At 39.3% G+C, this 16,584-nt stretch overlaps 1 protein-coding gene across 10 annotated transcripts in view; it reads right to left on the reverse strand.

Moving 5' to 3' along the window:
* Positions 1-16,584, reverse strand: part of PDE4D (phosphodiesterase 4D) — a 540,332-nt gene that overhangs the window by 110,935 nt on the left and 412,813 nt on the right. The window contains exon 1 of one of the 10 annotated variants that reach the window (XM_063179691.1): positions 13,918-14,256. The exons of the other annotated variants lie outside the window; for them this stretch is intronic. Coding sequence (XP_063035761.1) covers positions 13,918-13,982 — 65 coding nt within the window. The 5' untranslated portion in view covers positions 13,983-14,256. Of the gene's footprint in view, positions 1-13,917; positions 14,257-16,584 lie in introns of those variants that run through there. 10 annotated transcript variants of the gene reach the window in all.

A 16,584-nucleotide genomic window follows, 5' to 3' on the forward strand; every position in this document is an offset into this window, starting at 1 on the left:
AAATACATTGCTTCACAGCTGTGAACATCCTGCTTGCCAAAAATGCAAATGTAATTACTATCTGTGAATCAAAGAAAAACCGTGGCGCTGCTGATAAATATAAGGCCCAAACCCTGGCATATTAATCTCATCCCTGGAAGTCTTCAGGGTTGTGCTGGATGGGGCTGTCAGTAACCTGACCTAGCAGAGGAAAGGTGCCTCTGCCCATGACAAGGAGGTTACAGACAGATGATCTTTAAGGTCCCTTCCAACACAAACCATTTTGAGGTTCTATGGCTTTATGGAAATGCAGATCTCTACAGGTGAAATTCAGGAAGGGCTCTCTGTGCATGTTTGTAACAAGAACATTAGTCACAAACTGACTGATAAAAGGAACGCAGTTGTGAGAAAAAATCCGTTTCACAGGCAATTGTGGTATTTCAGTTGCCACAGATGCTAAGAGTTTATGAAGGCTGACACCACCACTAGAGTTTCAAAGAGTGGTTCCTAATGTTTTCCCAGCTCACGTCTCTGACCCTTAAAGAATGGAAAACATATGTCAGCAATTAAGTCACTAATCATAGTGTTACCAAGCATAAAAACAGTGCCTGTGCCAATATCAACTGAGTCACTCAATATGTTTTCTCAAATGTCCTGGACTCTATGTGGCACCAAACCTAAACAGTCATTTTAGTCATACTGAAACCTAGGCAAGAATGGATCTTTCCTTAACAGCATGGAGTTCAGAGCAGATGGCGCTGAGGTGACTATCGTGCCTTGACTAATGTCAAATGGGACATTAAAACAAAAACCAAAACAGAGATTGGCTTGGCCAGTGTTCCCTAGAGGATAAATCAAAAAACAAGCTTTTGCAGACTAGGCTGTAAAGGGCACAGCTTCAGTATCACTGAGCCAGCCAGCATCATTTTCCAGCTCATTAAATGAAGGGCATCTGAACAGTTTACTTCAAAACTGACACAGAATAGGTTGAACTTTTGAAAAGTAATTAATTATGCAATATTAGTGCCTACCACTGATGATCAGCAAATTTAGACAATTGGCTTTGATTCCTGTATTTGCTTCTCACACCTTTCAAAAATACTCAACTTTTAAAAGACCCCTTATGCTGTGTATATTTCCCCTTACTCTAATTCTCCCCCACAAAAACACTCTGTGTCAATTACTCCTTGATTCTTGACAGATTTCCTCTATGTGCGGGTAAAAATTAAAGATTATTATCACCCAGATTCCCTGCAACAACAGGTAACAGTGGTAACAGCCTGGTACACAGCTTTACTGTCTTTGAGTTCTAAATCACAGATTTCTTTCTATTGTGAAATATATTTTTGTACTGTTAGCAACTAAAGGCAGACAAAACTATCAAATCAGGATTTAAATAGACTAAAGAGAGGGAGAAGGTCACAATCTACTCAGCTTTTTGGACACTGACTGTCTTCTATAGCTAATAGAGTAGTTATAGAAATGGGCACTGAGCAGCAATACTGAAACTTTGGAGGTATTGGGATACTTACAGGTGCAGGTTTCAGTGTATCATGAGCTGGACACTAGGGAAACATTACATTTCAAATTTTTAAAGTCTGTTTTTTAAAGCATAAGGAAAGAACTGAGAGTTATGAAAGGATATGCTATGAAAGGAAAGACAGAGCCAAAATGTTCCCTATCCAAAACACAAACCAAAGAACAGCCAGTGTGACTTGACCAGAATGCCTTTTCCCTTATCACAGGAAAGGCCCACGTCTACTATCTCATTATCTTTTTCATGCAGAGGTTTATACTGCAGAATAAAGGCAGAAAAGAAGTCAGGGAAACATCATTGTTATTCAATCTGGACAGAAACTAAACACAATAGTTCCTGACACACACCCGATTCTCCTTTCAGCCCTGTTGACAGAACACATTCAGGACTGGTTTGACATTTTCAGAATCTCTGAAAAATTAAATTGTGAAACAGTGAGTATTAAAGGGTATATAAACCTAAAGAAATTTAGAAAAGGATGGAACAAGAGAAAAAATTTGAGGCAGGAATGAAAAGCTATCAAAATCCAATTGTCTACTGCTGTAAATAAGCATTTACTTGATTTATAGTGTAGATTTTTTTTTCCATTTAAATAAACAGTTGCTCCCATGTAAACAAGATGCCAGGACTGAGCAGAGTATATTTGAAACTGCAACCTGTATTATATGAATTATTTCATGTCCAGCTTGAATGACTAAGAAGAGATAAAAAAGAATAGTAGGAAACCAAATTATTTTAGTTTATATATTTCAATTTCAGAATTCAGTACTATTTTAACACTAAAGTAATGTAAAATTGACGATTACATAAAGAAAACATGAAACTCATTTGCAAGCCTTAACATCTCCACAAATGTTCCTTTCAACCTAGCTGCCTACTGCAAATTAGTTTCAGGCCGTGCTTTACAGAAGCATGCTCAAATGGAATGGTGTTTGTACATTTTTAATTGCTTTCACATCAATGAAAGTTATTTGAAGAAAACTTGTGCAACAATGAAAGTAGGTGGGAAAACGGTCTTCAGTCTCCAGCATCAGCAAGCGATCCCTTCAGGGCCGTAGTTCAATTTACAGCCAGTAAGAACATGGTGGGATTTTCCTCCTTTCCACTACTGAACTTCTCAGGGTAACTCTGTGTGTTTGGGAGCCAAAATAAGTATGCAAGGATTGCAACAAGAGACTAATGTGGCCTCTGCCACTAAAAAACATCTGCTGATGAGTACAACCAGAACATCTACCAGCTGAGGTACTGATGTTACTGCTGTTCCTTCGTGACCTGACATTTTCATTTGTCATAGGCAAATATGTTCCATTTTACCCGTGTTGGGTCTGTCAGAGGAAGCTTAAATAGTTAAGTCTCACACTCTTTCCACAAGCACAGGCCTGCTGACTTTTAAATGTTCATCTTTACTTAATCATATTTCTCTCCACAAAATGGGGCTATACCTGCCAACAGTTTTTATGGAATTTCAGATTTAACAGATGAAAAATTATTAAAAACTGTACACAGGAATCAGACAAAATCTATCCAGCATCTGTAAAACATCATTTCAGTCTATCAAATGTCCTTCCTCTGTATTTCCTTTTTCCTGTGTACACTTCAACACTAACAGATAAAAGCATTATCATACCACCTTTATGCAAAACATGCAAAGTAAATATACATATTAATCAAGAACAAGAAGTAAATACAACACAAAAAATCTCTTTTTTGGCCTTTTTTTCCAAGGCAAAACTTGAAAAAACAGGGTTTTTTAAGATCACACAGAGAAAATTAACAGCACAGGTTTGGTCAGATGTCTAAACTTGAAGGTCAGCCTCCCCAGAGGTCCCTGGGGAGAGAGCTCAGAGGAAATCTGGGAGCACCTGTCTGTATTAGAATGTCATTTCTGATTTTCTGAACAGCCCTCTGGACTTATATGAACTCCCGTGTTGACTATGCAAGCATAGGTGGATGGATTGTCTTAAAATGGTAAGATTTTAAAAGCAACAGATCTTTTCCTCACCTTTTAATTTGTGAAATTTACAATATTTTCTATAATCATTAAATCTTTAATTTTTAAGTGTGAGAGCTGAGAATGTTGTGTGACTATCAGAATTGCATGTATAAAATTTACTCAAGCTATATAAGGGAGAACACAATAGGAGATTGATGAAAGAAAGATTTTTATGAAAGTAAAATATCTGACTGGAACAAAAGTTAAAATTGAGAAAAGAAAAAAGGTATTTATGCATAAGGCCTAATTCAGATACCTCAGGATGGCATGCAATGAAATCAGCAAGACTAAATACTAGTAAGATCAAGAGGTTTACTTCTGGAAGTGTGATGCACTTCACTTGGTCTCATAGAACATCAGGAGTGCAGGCTTGATCACACTGTGGCTTCTCACAACAAATGTGAAGATATACAACTTGTGAGAGTAAATAAAATTTTTTGTTCCCTGGACACACCTGGAAAATACACAGATACAAGCTAGGAAAGTGTAAATTATACCATATAATACAGATGATATATTTCAAGTAGATATGCACATTTCTACAAAAGGACATTTGACCAACTTTTTGGCCATCACATATCTAAGGTGTAAATATACTAGAAGAATTAAATTTATTTGAACATATCTGCATTCATGATACAGCAATAAGGGTGTCAAACAATATAGAGATGTTGAACTAGGAAGAATGGAAGCTGCAGTAACGCAATCACTCAGTTTTAGACGTAAAAATACCTATTTTATGTCTGGAGGTTTTGAAGGCTAAAATTGAAACCAGTATTTTTCTCTTAAAGTGAAGTTCACAGTATGAAAATAACAGTTTTCTGGCAGTTTTACCTCGCAAAGGTAAATTTTAATGGCATTCAAATGGCAAAGGCTGTTTCTAACTGGGTGGAAACTCAGACAGAAAACGTACAGAAGTAAAAGTAAACTAGTTACAGTGTCAGAACCCAATAATAAGGCATATATAGAGGGCTAGGACAAAAGAAAAATAGAAGTTGGTTTAGTCAAGGAAAGACCGCGTATCTAATGAAAGCACGGCTCACAAGCTTAAAACTACTAAATGTGGAATTGTCTGAGACAATAAAGACGATTATGAATATAAAGCTCTGAGAAGAAGATCATCTTATATAACAGATCTTGCGTAGGGGACTCTTCAGGGCAGCAGCACCCCAGGAGCTTTCACAGCGACTGGCTGTTGACTTCTCGACATCTGTCTCTGGCAAAGAAGCCCCTGCAAGCGCTCGCTGCAGCCTGCCCTGATGTGTGTGGGGTGGGTGCTGGGCTGGCAGCAGCTCTGGGATGCAGCACACCACCACGGGCAATCAGCCACAGCGCCAGAGGGCTAACTGGCCTCGTACAGCACCATCCCACCAGCTCCCAGGGCACTACAGCAAGCACCAACGTGCAACTCTCTACAGCCACGTGCTGTACTGTAGGAATGTAGCATTTGCGCCCTTTTTTTGAAACTTGTTTTGGGTACACACCATAGAGAGATTTTTTTCTGTAGGTTATTATATAACTGCATATGGGAAGTTCTTCAAAATTTAGATAACTAACTGATATAAGTACCCCAAAATTGAAACTTTAAAAAAAAAAACCCACAAAAAGTTTACAATTATTAAAAGGAATTGAAGGATAAGTTTCAGAAATACTGAAAGGTTTTTTCATAAATATAAATTCCTTTTGTTCTATTCTAAGCTAAATTTTTATTCAAATAGTTTATTTGAATAATGATTTTAAATTACTAAATTGAAACAAAGCAAAATGAAGCTAGAATGAATTTTTAAAAATTGATCTCTGCTGGATTGATTTTGAGAGATCTGTCAAAGAAAAGGGAAGTTTTTAATGTTTCTGAAGCAATCATCTTTCTTTTTTTTAATGCTTAACACTTTGAGGGGAAAAAGTATTCCTTAAATAACTATAGAAAAAGTTATTTTTGAATTAGTGTGTGAGGTTTTGAGCATATTAGTATTTGAGTGTATTTATAAAGGCATCAAAAGATACTACTATAAACCTGGCAAATGAAATAGTGAAGCAACAAATTTAAGTCATCAGTTCTTCTCTGTGCCTCTCAAATCCTTGAAGATGAGGTCAGAAGAACAAATCTGTTTCTGCCATTTAGCTTCCAAAACTTTTCTGTCATTTTATACATTATAGATCTGAAAAGCTTTTGTGATTTTTGGTGAAAGCAAAAATATTTAAAAGGTCATATAATATCATACTATGAACCTATCTAAGTAATTAATGCCCCCATCTTCACTGTATCAGCAATGGTAGGAGCGCAGAAATCTACTTCTGGTTGTGTAAAGTGAGCTAAGAAACATTCTCTAGTGCACATTAGTCTGAATTAGAAACACCACAGCTGAAATCTGACGGGAATCCCAATAATGACATTAAGTAATTTGTGCTGTCATTGGAATTATGACATCACTGCTTAGTGATTTCATGGTTGTGAGTTGACCTCACTTTACTGCAAGGTTCTTTCAATACTATATTTAGCCTAAGCAGTTGGTTTATTCCTGCTGTTGTGTTCTAATACTTCCTATTCCATACTGGACTTCCCTTATGTTATGTGAATCATACCCTTATATTATAAGATAATAGTAAAACTACTAAATATTAAAGCATGTATTCAGGATAAGCTAAGTTAGTTGCATCAGAAATTAATTAATTTGGCTATATATGCATACTGCAGGTGTCCACATACAAGTTAGAGTTCATGTATATGTATTACATTCTGTTGAGTGGTGCTTAAGCTGATAAAATCACTGACATCAAGAGTACCTCTTTTTCTAAGGCAGGCATCTAAAATATGTCACAGTCACGTCATACCCTGAGAGCAAGTATTTCTTTCCACCAAGAGGTCACTAGACCTCTTGATATGGTATGATAAAAATCTGTCTAGATGAGCTGAATCCCACCTATTATGCTTTACACTATAATTGTGCTCCTTAGAATACAAGGTAGGAAGAAAGATAACCCCTCCATGTGGAATTAGATGCAAACAACTGGTTCAGACATGGTGTAATGGAAGGCAAGGGAGAAGACTTCCATCAAGGTATCTCAACATTGATCCAGGCTGGGACTACCTTCTATCCTCACTTGAACCAGCTGTAAATGGGCATTTGGCCATTCAGCTGAGCTGTCATGTGAACTCCCCATGGAACTTGCCATCCTCCCCTTAGTTCCCACTAGGGACAGACACCTAAGTGCCACATCTTCACTTCATCGTTGTTAGATTTGAGCAGAGCTTTGTCCACAAGCTGATAACATACCAGATGTGATCAAGGAGAAGGTGTGAGAACTGTGCTGTAAAGAAAAGATTATATTTTCAGGAAAATTGAAAGTGAATTGTTAATGCACATAAATGAGTGGCAGAGAACTAAATTGTTCTAACACAACTAAATGTTTGTGTGTGGTAGAGAAAGAATTTCACATGAGTTAATCTGGATGTAGCTTGAAAGAAAGTATCACGGAGGAACTGCCTTTTTAAAAAACCCTCACATTTATTATTTCAATAAGGAGTTCTTCTAATATTAATGTTAAAGTAACTGGACGTTATGATGGTAACTCTAATTCTTCTGCTCTACAAAAATACAGAGATGGGAACATGCCAAAATATGGCTAAAAATAACAGGAAAAATAATTTTAAAATATAGCTCAACCTGAAATGGCAGTTAAAAAAAAGCTAACAGCACACTGGACATCAACAAAGGTGCTGGGAAAAAAAAAACAGGTATAATTTTACCACTGTGTGAGAACATTGGTGTGTTCACATCTTGGGTAATGCCTGCCTTGATCTTTGTACTTCAAGGACAGAGCAGTCTTTGAGGAAATACAATGAATGGGAGCTAAAATGATCAAGGATGGGGCAGTAACCTGTTTAGAAAATTTTAAGAAGGCTACAACTTTCCCATGTCTACAAGAAAAGGCTGAGGTGGTTGTAACTGCACACCACAGAATCATGAAGCTGTTGGATAAGTGAATGCAGACTCTTTCATAAAATGCTGCAATGACAGAACTCATCTTAAAACACACTAAAGAAATTTACTTTCCTACATAGGCAAAAGGTTGTCAGAAGGCTGTAGGGGAAGACAGTTTATCAGCAAATTCAGAAAAGAGATTAGGCTAATCTGCAGGCAAACAGGAACATAGGCAATCTGAAAAAGAGAAGGCCAGTGTGAACCCTGTAACACCCCTAATAAAACACCAGTAAATGCTGGGCAACATGATGGACTGCAGAAACTGGACTGGGACTCAGGTGGGACAGGGACTCAGGTATTCCTGTTGCTACAGGTAATGACAGAATACTAGGTTAGGAAGACTACTGGCCAGACCCAATAGGACATGTCTCATTCTGTTAGGAAATAGACTACTTGATAAAAAGAAAAAAAATTTCAAAATCCACCACAACTTTGTTGACAAAACTGCAATTTTTCCCTTTCATTTTGTATAAATGATACTTTTTAACATATCCATCCCACTCTGGAAAATAGTGTCATGCTGACTTTGCAGACTTCCACACTAGCACTGAACAATAAATAAAAGCACATACACCACCATGAATTTCTGTGGTTATCTAGATTTGAGGCTTATACTGCTTACAAAAGCCTATTTTTATTAATGAAGTCAGCTAGGAAGTCCATCAGAGTCAGACTTCATGTAGGAGAGATATATCTATAGCTCGCAGGCTTTCTTCAACATTCAGAAATCCCACAATTTTCCAAATTATACTTGTACTTCAGTCCCTACCTATGAGTTTGAATGGTGTGCAGCTTGCATTGAACTTTCCCAGAGTGCTCTATTCAATACCATCAACTACTGAAAGTGCAATCGGATATCAAGTGAAGTCCCAACCCTCTTTTGTTTAAGAGCAGTTTTATAAGAAATAGCAACAAGGGACAAGTAATACCAACAATGCCTCACAGACAATCATAATACTCTAGAGGAAAAGAAATTCACCCAACAGAGAAATAAAAAGCCTTAACCCTTAAGCAGCCAAATGATATGAATGCTATTAATATTGTTCACAGTTACATTTACCTATGTTAACATTCTCTGTCCTGTAGACAAAGATTCCTTCAAGGAGTGCCCTGGTTTTGGGGTTGATCTCACCAGCAGTGGGATTCCCATCCTGGAAGTCAGCAGCTAACTTTAAATACGTGTCTGATAATAATAACCTTGATGTATATGACTCATTCAGTGTCACTTATTGAATATATTCATCATCTTTGTAATGGCAATAGGCTTGCTAGCACCACGGGATTAACCAAGGAATTGGTTAATCCCTGAATTGTTTGGGATGGTCAGTTCTGAAGCAGTGTGATGTGGCCACAGCTTCCTCCTGTCAGAGAGAGCTACCAAAAGATAGGGTCACACTTATTCCAGAGATCTATGTCATGGTATCTTTAGTCAGGAAAGCAGTGCACCTACCTGAGGTCAGCTGAATGTCAGCTCATATATTTGTTCTAGCTCTTCTGCCCCAGAAACAATGCCATTCATTGATGTCACGCCACAAGAATTTTGCTGTCTACATTCACTAAAATTTTACTTAGCATTCCTCTTTTGATCCACTTATTAAAGGTCAGAGAAAGTCCATACAAGAGATCAGTTTTGCCCCACTCATCTATAAATATGTTATAGACTGAGAAATCCATATTTGACAACGTCTTTCAGTAATTTCCATTATATTGCAGACAAATAATATCACTCACTTCTAGAGCTAAGTAAGAACAGATGCATCGTTTCACATAATATAACAGGCTGAATTGTTGAAGACCTCTGGTCTCTGGATCACTAGACGGGCTGTGCCCTTTGCAGGTTGATCTACCCTAAGTTCCAAAACCCAGAAAAGCCTGACCTGGTCAACGTTACAAAGGCAAAATAAAACCCAGTAATACCAACTCACAAAGTAAACGTGTAACAATCTCTAGTCACATAATGCAGAAAGAATTGTGGGAAAACGCTGACAATAGTGGCTAGTTATATATATAATGAAAAACAAAGGCAGTTCTAAAGTCTGATCAACTGCACCATTTCAAGGCAGTAGGTTCTGTCAAACTGAGGCTGCTTGCTCAACTGGCCATCAAGCAAGTATTCTCAACATTTGATTTAAGCTCCCAAAATTTTAATTCAGTTTTTCCAAATGGATTCTTTTAATTTGTTCAAACTTTTCTTCAATTACAAAAGGAAAAAAAATCAACAGAAATATGACATTTTCAGTGGAACACTGCTGCTTTACTGTCAGTGGCAAATAGTCAAGAAAATGTAATTATATTATAATTTGGCTGTCTCAGCCAAAGTTTAATTCACTGTGATTTCTTTACTTCCTTGTAATTTCTTCTCTGGAATAAAAAGACACATCAATTGTCTTATTTGAAAAGTCTGTACAAACATTTATCCCTTCTAGATAATTCTCCCGAAGATTTATGATATAATACCATACTTCACTATCACACCCTGAATTTTGGGATGAGTGGGAATGGGTGGTAGAATTGAGCAGCAATAACGTAACAGGTAATAACCCTTATATAAGTCACTTTCTGTATAAATACCAGCCATCTGCTTTTACTTCAGTCACCATAACACCAGGATAAATTTAACAAACCACATCAGAAAGAGAAGGTTTGCCTGCAGACCCTACCATCACAGTAAACAGCAGCCATCCCCAATCCATGCAGCTTTAAAGGGGAGGCACCAGCACAGCCCAGGCCCTCCTGCATCTGCTCCAAGTCAGCTGGGGCACCCATCAAAATACCACACGTGGAGGTACCCTTTGATTGCTTTCTAATATTGATACTGAAAAGAATATCATGCTTTTACCACACGTATGCTTTTACACTGAACTTACTATATCTTCTGGACAAAGAGGAAGTCTGATTTCAGGGCACCAAGAGCAGAGGTTTCTCTGTCTTATGTTTACAGCTCTTCTGTAATTTCCCTGGCCTCTGTGTGTTGGGAGCCCAGTTTCTGAACTTCACAGGAACTTTATCCACAGTGAGAAATGGTAGAGAAAATCTGGGATAATTTTTTCTTAAACCTTAGTAAGAGGCGAGTCCATACTTTAAAACAGTCCTGTCAGTCAAGTCACTGTGTTCTTGAGACCCATCTCCTTCCTCCCAGGCACTCCTGCTGCTCTTACATAGAGTGGGATCACTATATCAAGATGTTAAGGTTAAGAAAAGTTTTATAGATTTATAGTTATGTTTTACCCCCTCGTGCGATTATCAAGAGACAGGCAGAGCTGGGACATGTGGGAGGGCTGGCCTGTCACTATGGTGACATCTGACCCCCAATCAGGATTTGAGGAAGAGATCTCCACCACTGGACAGTGAAGAAGGGGTTGATGGACAGAACTTTGGCAGGGGTTAAAGAGTTTCTGAGGAGGTGAGCATATGGCAGGGAAAATCTTTTGCTCCCAGCACCGTAACCTTTTTTCTTTATTCAGTCTTCTGTTGTGTTTTTGATAAGGTTTAATAAACCTTCCTAAACTATGGAAAGTGAGTAGCTGTTTCTCACAATGAGATTCAAAAAGGATACTTATGCTCTTCCTGTTTTCCGGCCTGAACACCTACCCGTGGTGATTTAATGTTTCCCTAAGCATTAATACTGTGGCAAAGCTATACTGTTATTACTCTCTCCTAGAGAACTGCAGGAAGGTGCTGGCCCAGGGGTACAAACGCACAGATTCAGGCAGCAAGGCACAAAAAGTCAAGCAGATTATTTGGGAACTGGTCCCATGCAGGCTCAGCTGGAAGGGGGCTGGCTGGGCAGTGGGGCAGGGTGGGCTGGGCAGTGGGGCAGGCAGGGTGGGCTGGGCAGGGTGGGCTGGGCAGAGGGGCAGGGTGGGCTGGGCAGTGGGGCAGGCAGGGTGGGCTGGGCAGTGGGGCAGGCTGGGCTGGGCAGTGGGGCAGGCTGGGCAGTGGGGCAGGGTGGGCTGGGCAGAGGGGCAGGAAGGGTGGGCTGGGCAGGGTGGGCTGGGCAGAGGGGCAGGCAGGGTGGGCTGGGCAGTGGGGCAGGCAGGCTGGGCTGGGCAGAGGGGCAGGGTGGGCTGGGCAGTGGGGCAGGCTGGGCTGGGCAGTGGGGCAGGCTGGGTGGGCTGGGCAGGGTGGGCTGGGCAGAGGGGCAGGCTGGGCTGGGCAGTGGGGCAGGCTGGGCTGGGCAGAGGGGCAGGCTGGGCTGGGCAGTGGGGCAGGCTGGGCTGGGCTGGGCAGGGTGGGCTGGGCAGTGGGGCTGGGCAGGGTGGGCTGGGCAGAGGGGCAGGCTGGGCTGGGCAGTGGGGCAGGCAGGGTGGGCTGGGCAGGGTGGGCTGGGCAGAGGGGCAGGCTGGGCTGGGCAGGGTGGGCTGGGCAGAGGGGCAGGCTGGGCTGGGCAGGGTGGGCTGGGCAGAGGGGCAGGCAGGGTGGGCTGGGCAGTGGGGCAGGCTGGGCTGGGCAGGGTGGGCTGGGCAGGGTGGGCTGGGCAGTGGGGCAGGGTGGGCTGGGCAGGGTGGGCTGGGCAGAGGGGCAGGCAGGGTGGGCTGGGCTGGGCTGGGCTGGGCAGTGGGGCAGGCAGGGTGGGCTGGGCAGTGGGGCAGGCTGGGCTGGGCAGGCTGGGCTGGGCTCAGCCGCCAGCTCCCGCAGGCAGCTGAGCTCGCTGTGGGCAGCCCGCAGTTCACTGCCATTCTCTCTTATCTCTGCGCTCCATTTTCCCTCTGGCTGGGACAGGGCCTGCCTGGCTTTGCTCCACACCGCACAGAACAGCATGTACCCTCTCCAGTAGCCTTCAAGTGTCTCCCTGAGAGCCACCTCCGAGCTCAGGCCGTGTTCCCAACCAGCAGGGTAGCGGAGGACTCCCAGCTCACAACCAGCAGAACAGGTATTCTCAGATATCAGATTAGTGCCACGACTAAAGGCCACAGCAACAAAAGGGAGGCAGGAAGGTATTTGAGACAGGATACGTGGTGCCCAAATTAGTTTGCAGCTATTAGTTACAAGGATTTTTTTTTCTTCTAAAATACTTTTTTCCTGCAAGAATTAATGGATGCAGTCAACAACTGAATAAAAAGAAAAAAAAAGGCAAACTTAATCAGAGGTCCTGATTTTGATTTATTTGCACAGTTGTACGTAATAGCTAAGGTATGTATGTTTTAGCTCACTTCCTTGGAGACACCCCACAGAATGCAGCACATTAGCAATATTTCGTTTACAAACATGGCACTGAATTTTAATAAAGGCATAGAGACACTACTTACTGCATTTATTCCAGCAGAACTCTGCCTTAGCACTTTCTCAGAGCAACTGGGACAACTCTTAAGAAGGAGTAGTGTACTTGTTTAATTTCCTTTTACTGCAAAATGGTTTCAGTAAAAGGTAACTGGAAGAAATTTCTACCTCCTTTAACAGTAATACTGACATGACTTTAGCTCAGAGCCAAAACTATTTGAAACATAAAGGTTTTATACGGCTAATATTCAATTAACTGGATGTATATCCTCACAAAGAGCTGTATTTAGTCACTAGTCTATCCCTCAGTAACACATCAGCCATTTATATATTAAAAAAGCTATGTTTTAAAATACATCTTTTATACCTGTAAAATGTAGGTCTGAACAATTAGTCTATTATGTGTTTATTAAAATTATGGTGGTTTTATTAAGACACAGAGAGAAGAACAAAATGTGGGACACATTAAGAGAGTAAATGGAATTTATTTCTCATACTTCATAGAAAGCTGTCCTGTCAGTGCCTACCAAGTTTTAAAAAGTATGAAGTGATGCTTAAAAAGCATAAAGAAAAAATAATTATTCAAAAGACAAAGCTTTGCTGATTAATAACTGGAAAAAATGCAAGAAAATTATACAGACACATCAATATCACAGACTACTTCTACTCCTCTAAGCCTCAGAGAGCAGGGGAAACACATGAACCATAACACAGCAGTCTCACACATGCTGCAATAAAGTCTGCTGCTACCCAGGACACATCTGTACCAGTCAGTCTGTTTATGCAGCAAAACTACATGTAAGCATCCCAAAATAGCTCACACAACCTATAACTTCATTTTACTCTCCAGCCTCCAGAAATGCAAGCTCTGTGTTATGATTTCTCTTACTGAAATTAGTGTACTGAAAATTTTTAGATGGCGTCTCTAACTGTAAGGATTGAACCCGACTGCTGAATGGGTAAAATCTGTGTAATATGTTACAAAAGTTACCAAAAGGGTTCTCTTTTTAAAAATTAAATACATTGTATTTTACAACAAAAAGCTACATAATTTTGTTCCTTACTAATAATTGTGCAACTCAGCAGCTGAACATCTTCAATAACTATGCAATACCTATTGATTCAAAATTAAAGCCTGTGACTTTCTTGGGACATATCTCTGTTCCATAATAGAGAGCCTGAAAGAAACAAGCGAGCCACATTACCACATTGCGTCGGCAGTCCTTAAGGAGCTGGTAGATCGGGATCTTGGCTTCATAACAATGCTCATTTTGAAAAATTCCTTCAGTATTACTAGCAGTCAGACGTCAGTTGTCCTTAAAAAGCTCATTCTCAAAGTACTCCATTTCACAGTGGTTTTAAAAATCCTCTGCTTTTTAACACCCTCCAAATCCGTCTTGTGTAAAAATCCAGGCTGTGGAGGAAGAATTCTAACATGCTGCAACTCCTTCCTTTTTCATGCTGAGTTTACTCTAGCACGGTGCTGTTCGGAAATGACAGTGCTTTTCTCCTCTGTCTTGTATTGCCCTGGGAGGAACTAGTCTATTTTGAACCTATTCTCCCTTCAGGTCACATGAGAATGAAGGCAGCTGAAAAGAGTCCCTATCTCTTTCTTTCAGTTTGATAACAACAGGTTTAAAGGTCAATAACATTAAAAAAAAAAAAAAAAAAAAAAAAAAAAGAAAGAAGAAAAAATACTTCTGGATAATAAATGAAAGGAAAGGATGAATGTAAGTTACAGTACCATTTCTGAGTTTGCAAGGAAATTCCACTTACAGACATGCTAGATAAATTAGTCTCTCTGGAGTAAAGAAAGGAACAAAGATTTTTTTTTTCATTCCAAATCAACTAAAACTCTTACACAGAAATGTAATTCTTCCCTTTCTCTTTCTCCTAACACTTGCTTAGATACTGTTAAAAAGTACTTTTATCTAACTTCACAAACCAGAAAGCATTCCCTGTCTGAAAGGCATTCAGAACACTGGGGGGGAAGTTAAGTAAAAATTAAATTCTTTGTAGACTGTTAAAGTCAAACACACATAGAGATAGTGATTGTTATTAATCACTGAAGGACAAAATACCCTAGTTGGAGAACTATAACGTGACATCCTTTCTGCTGTACTGAAGATATATTTTGATGTTATAATAATTACATTAATAGTTTATGCCTTACAAAACAAGCATAAACTGTTTTGTAAGTATATTACAAAATATATAATATAATAATATATAGTATATTATATATTATAATATATATAATAATATATAATATTACAAAACAATATTGCATTTATAATTTCTGGTCAAAAATTAACATAAAAGCTTTGAGAGTTAATTCCTATGTTGATATATTTGGCAATTTCAGCATTAAAAGAGGGGGAAAGGCAGCAAACAAAACAGGGATTATATTGTTTAATTTTAAAATTTTTGAAAATGCTCTTTGGTTTTAAACTGAAAGAACAAATTTATTGCTGAACAAGTGTTTACATGCTTAATAGCCATTCCTTTGCAGTCTCTTACAAGTGCTGCAGTACATTATTTTGGATGGGAGTGCATCTACGTTAATAATGAAAACAAGCACTGAAGATTGCTTTTATAAAATTTATATAGACTTGGCAAATAGAAGAAAAACATGATAAACAGATTATGCATCAAAAGATCAAAAAATTAATCAAATTGGGATGTGTGTAAGGCTCTCTACAACCTTTGTACTTTATTTTATAACAGTACAATAAAATCTATTACCAGCTACGCTGTATATCACCAGGAAAGATCCTAACTGGCCTGGAGGCTTTTGCTGGTGATCTGCATACAAATTGTTCCACAACAGCAGAAGGAATGTTAGTAATGTTTCTTGCTCTGTGTTTGTTCTTCACGTTTTCCATGTTTTCTGGCACTTATCTCTCAAATATCACTTAGTGACATGCAAAGGACCTTTTCTAGGGTTTCTGTGGAATCAAAAAAGTTAGCTTCAATGAATGGAAAAGGCATCTGTGGTAAATTTAGCTCGAAGAGTCATACAGTCATAGGACCTTTAGTAACAGTTGGGTCTGTCACTGTGCAGGTCACACAGTGACATAGAAGTGCACATAAATCAGGCACCATATTGTGAAACTTTTCTATTTCTTTAACAGACAGAATAGGTAATTTTAAAAAAATCAGATAAAATAGAGATCCCTGCCTGTTGCAGAATATCTGGCTATTTTTTTATTTCTGTTTGTTGATTATTTATAATTAATAAATATAAACATTATTCCAATTTTACAAAGGAAAACAAAATTAGGCAAAATAGAGCTTTTGACTAAGTTTTTTTGTAATACTATACTGAAATGGAATATTCAAAGGCTATTTCTGCTCTGCCACACAGTAAATATCTCAGGATCATCTGTTTTAAATAGTGTATCTGACAAGATGCTGCCTCTTACTTGTAGTTACTAGAAATATGATGAAAAATATTAACATATATAGATACTAAAAACACTACTACTGCTACAGTATGAATACATTCTAGTTGCAGGTACTCAATTTGAGTCACTGTTTTTCAATGGCAATTAAAAAAAAAAGTCCTCATGGGGTCAGTTCTTCATCTCATTAACTACCACCCACTACAAATCTGCTTTCTTTGTTAGTCTCCATCCTCAGGTCTTTAGAAATAAATTCCTGTTCTCCAAGTGCCTACTAACTTCTCCAAGTGCCTACTAATTCCTGTTCTCCAAGTGCCTACTAACTTCAACTATTATGAAATATATATAAAGCAACTGCAAGTGGCCAAATCAGAGACTGTCTTCAAGGAGCAACCTTAGACTGCTAGGCTTCCCCCAAAAAAGGGAGTCTTCCTGTAGAAAGGAGAGCTCACAGATCGCTAGGGAATG

Source organism: Melospiza melodia, chromosome Z (genome assembly GCF_035770615.1).
Source record: "Melospiza melodia melodia isolate bMelMel2 chromosome Z, bMelMel2.pri, whole genome shotgun sequence".
NCBI classification, from domain to species: domain Eukaryota; kingdom Metazoa; phylum Chordata; class Aves; order Passeriformes; family Passerellidae; genus Melospiza; species Melospiza melodia.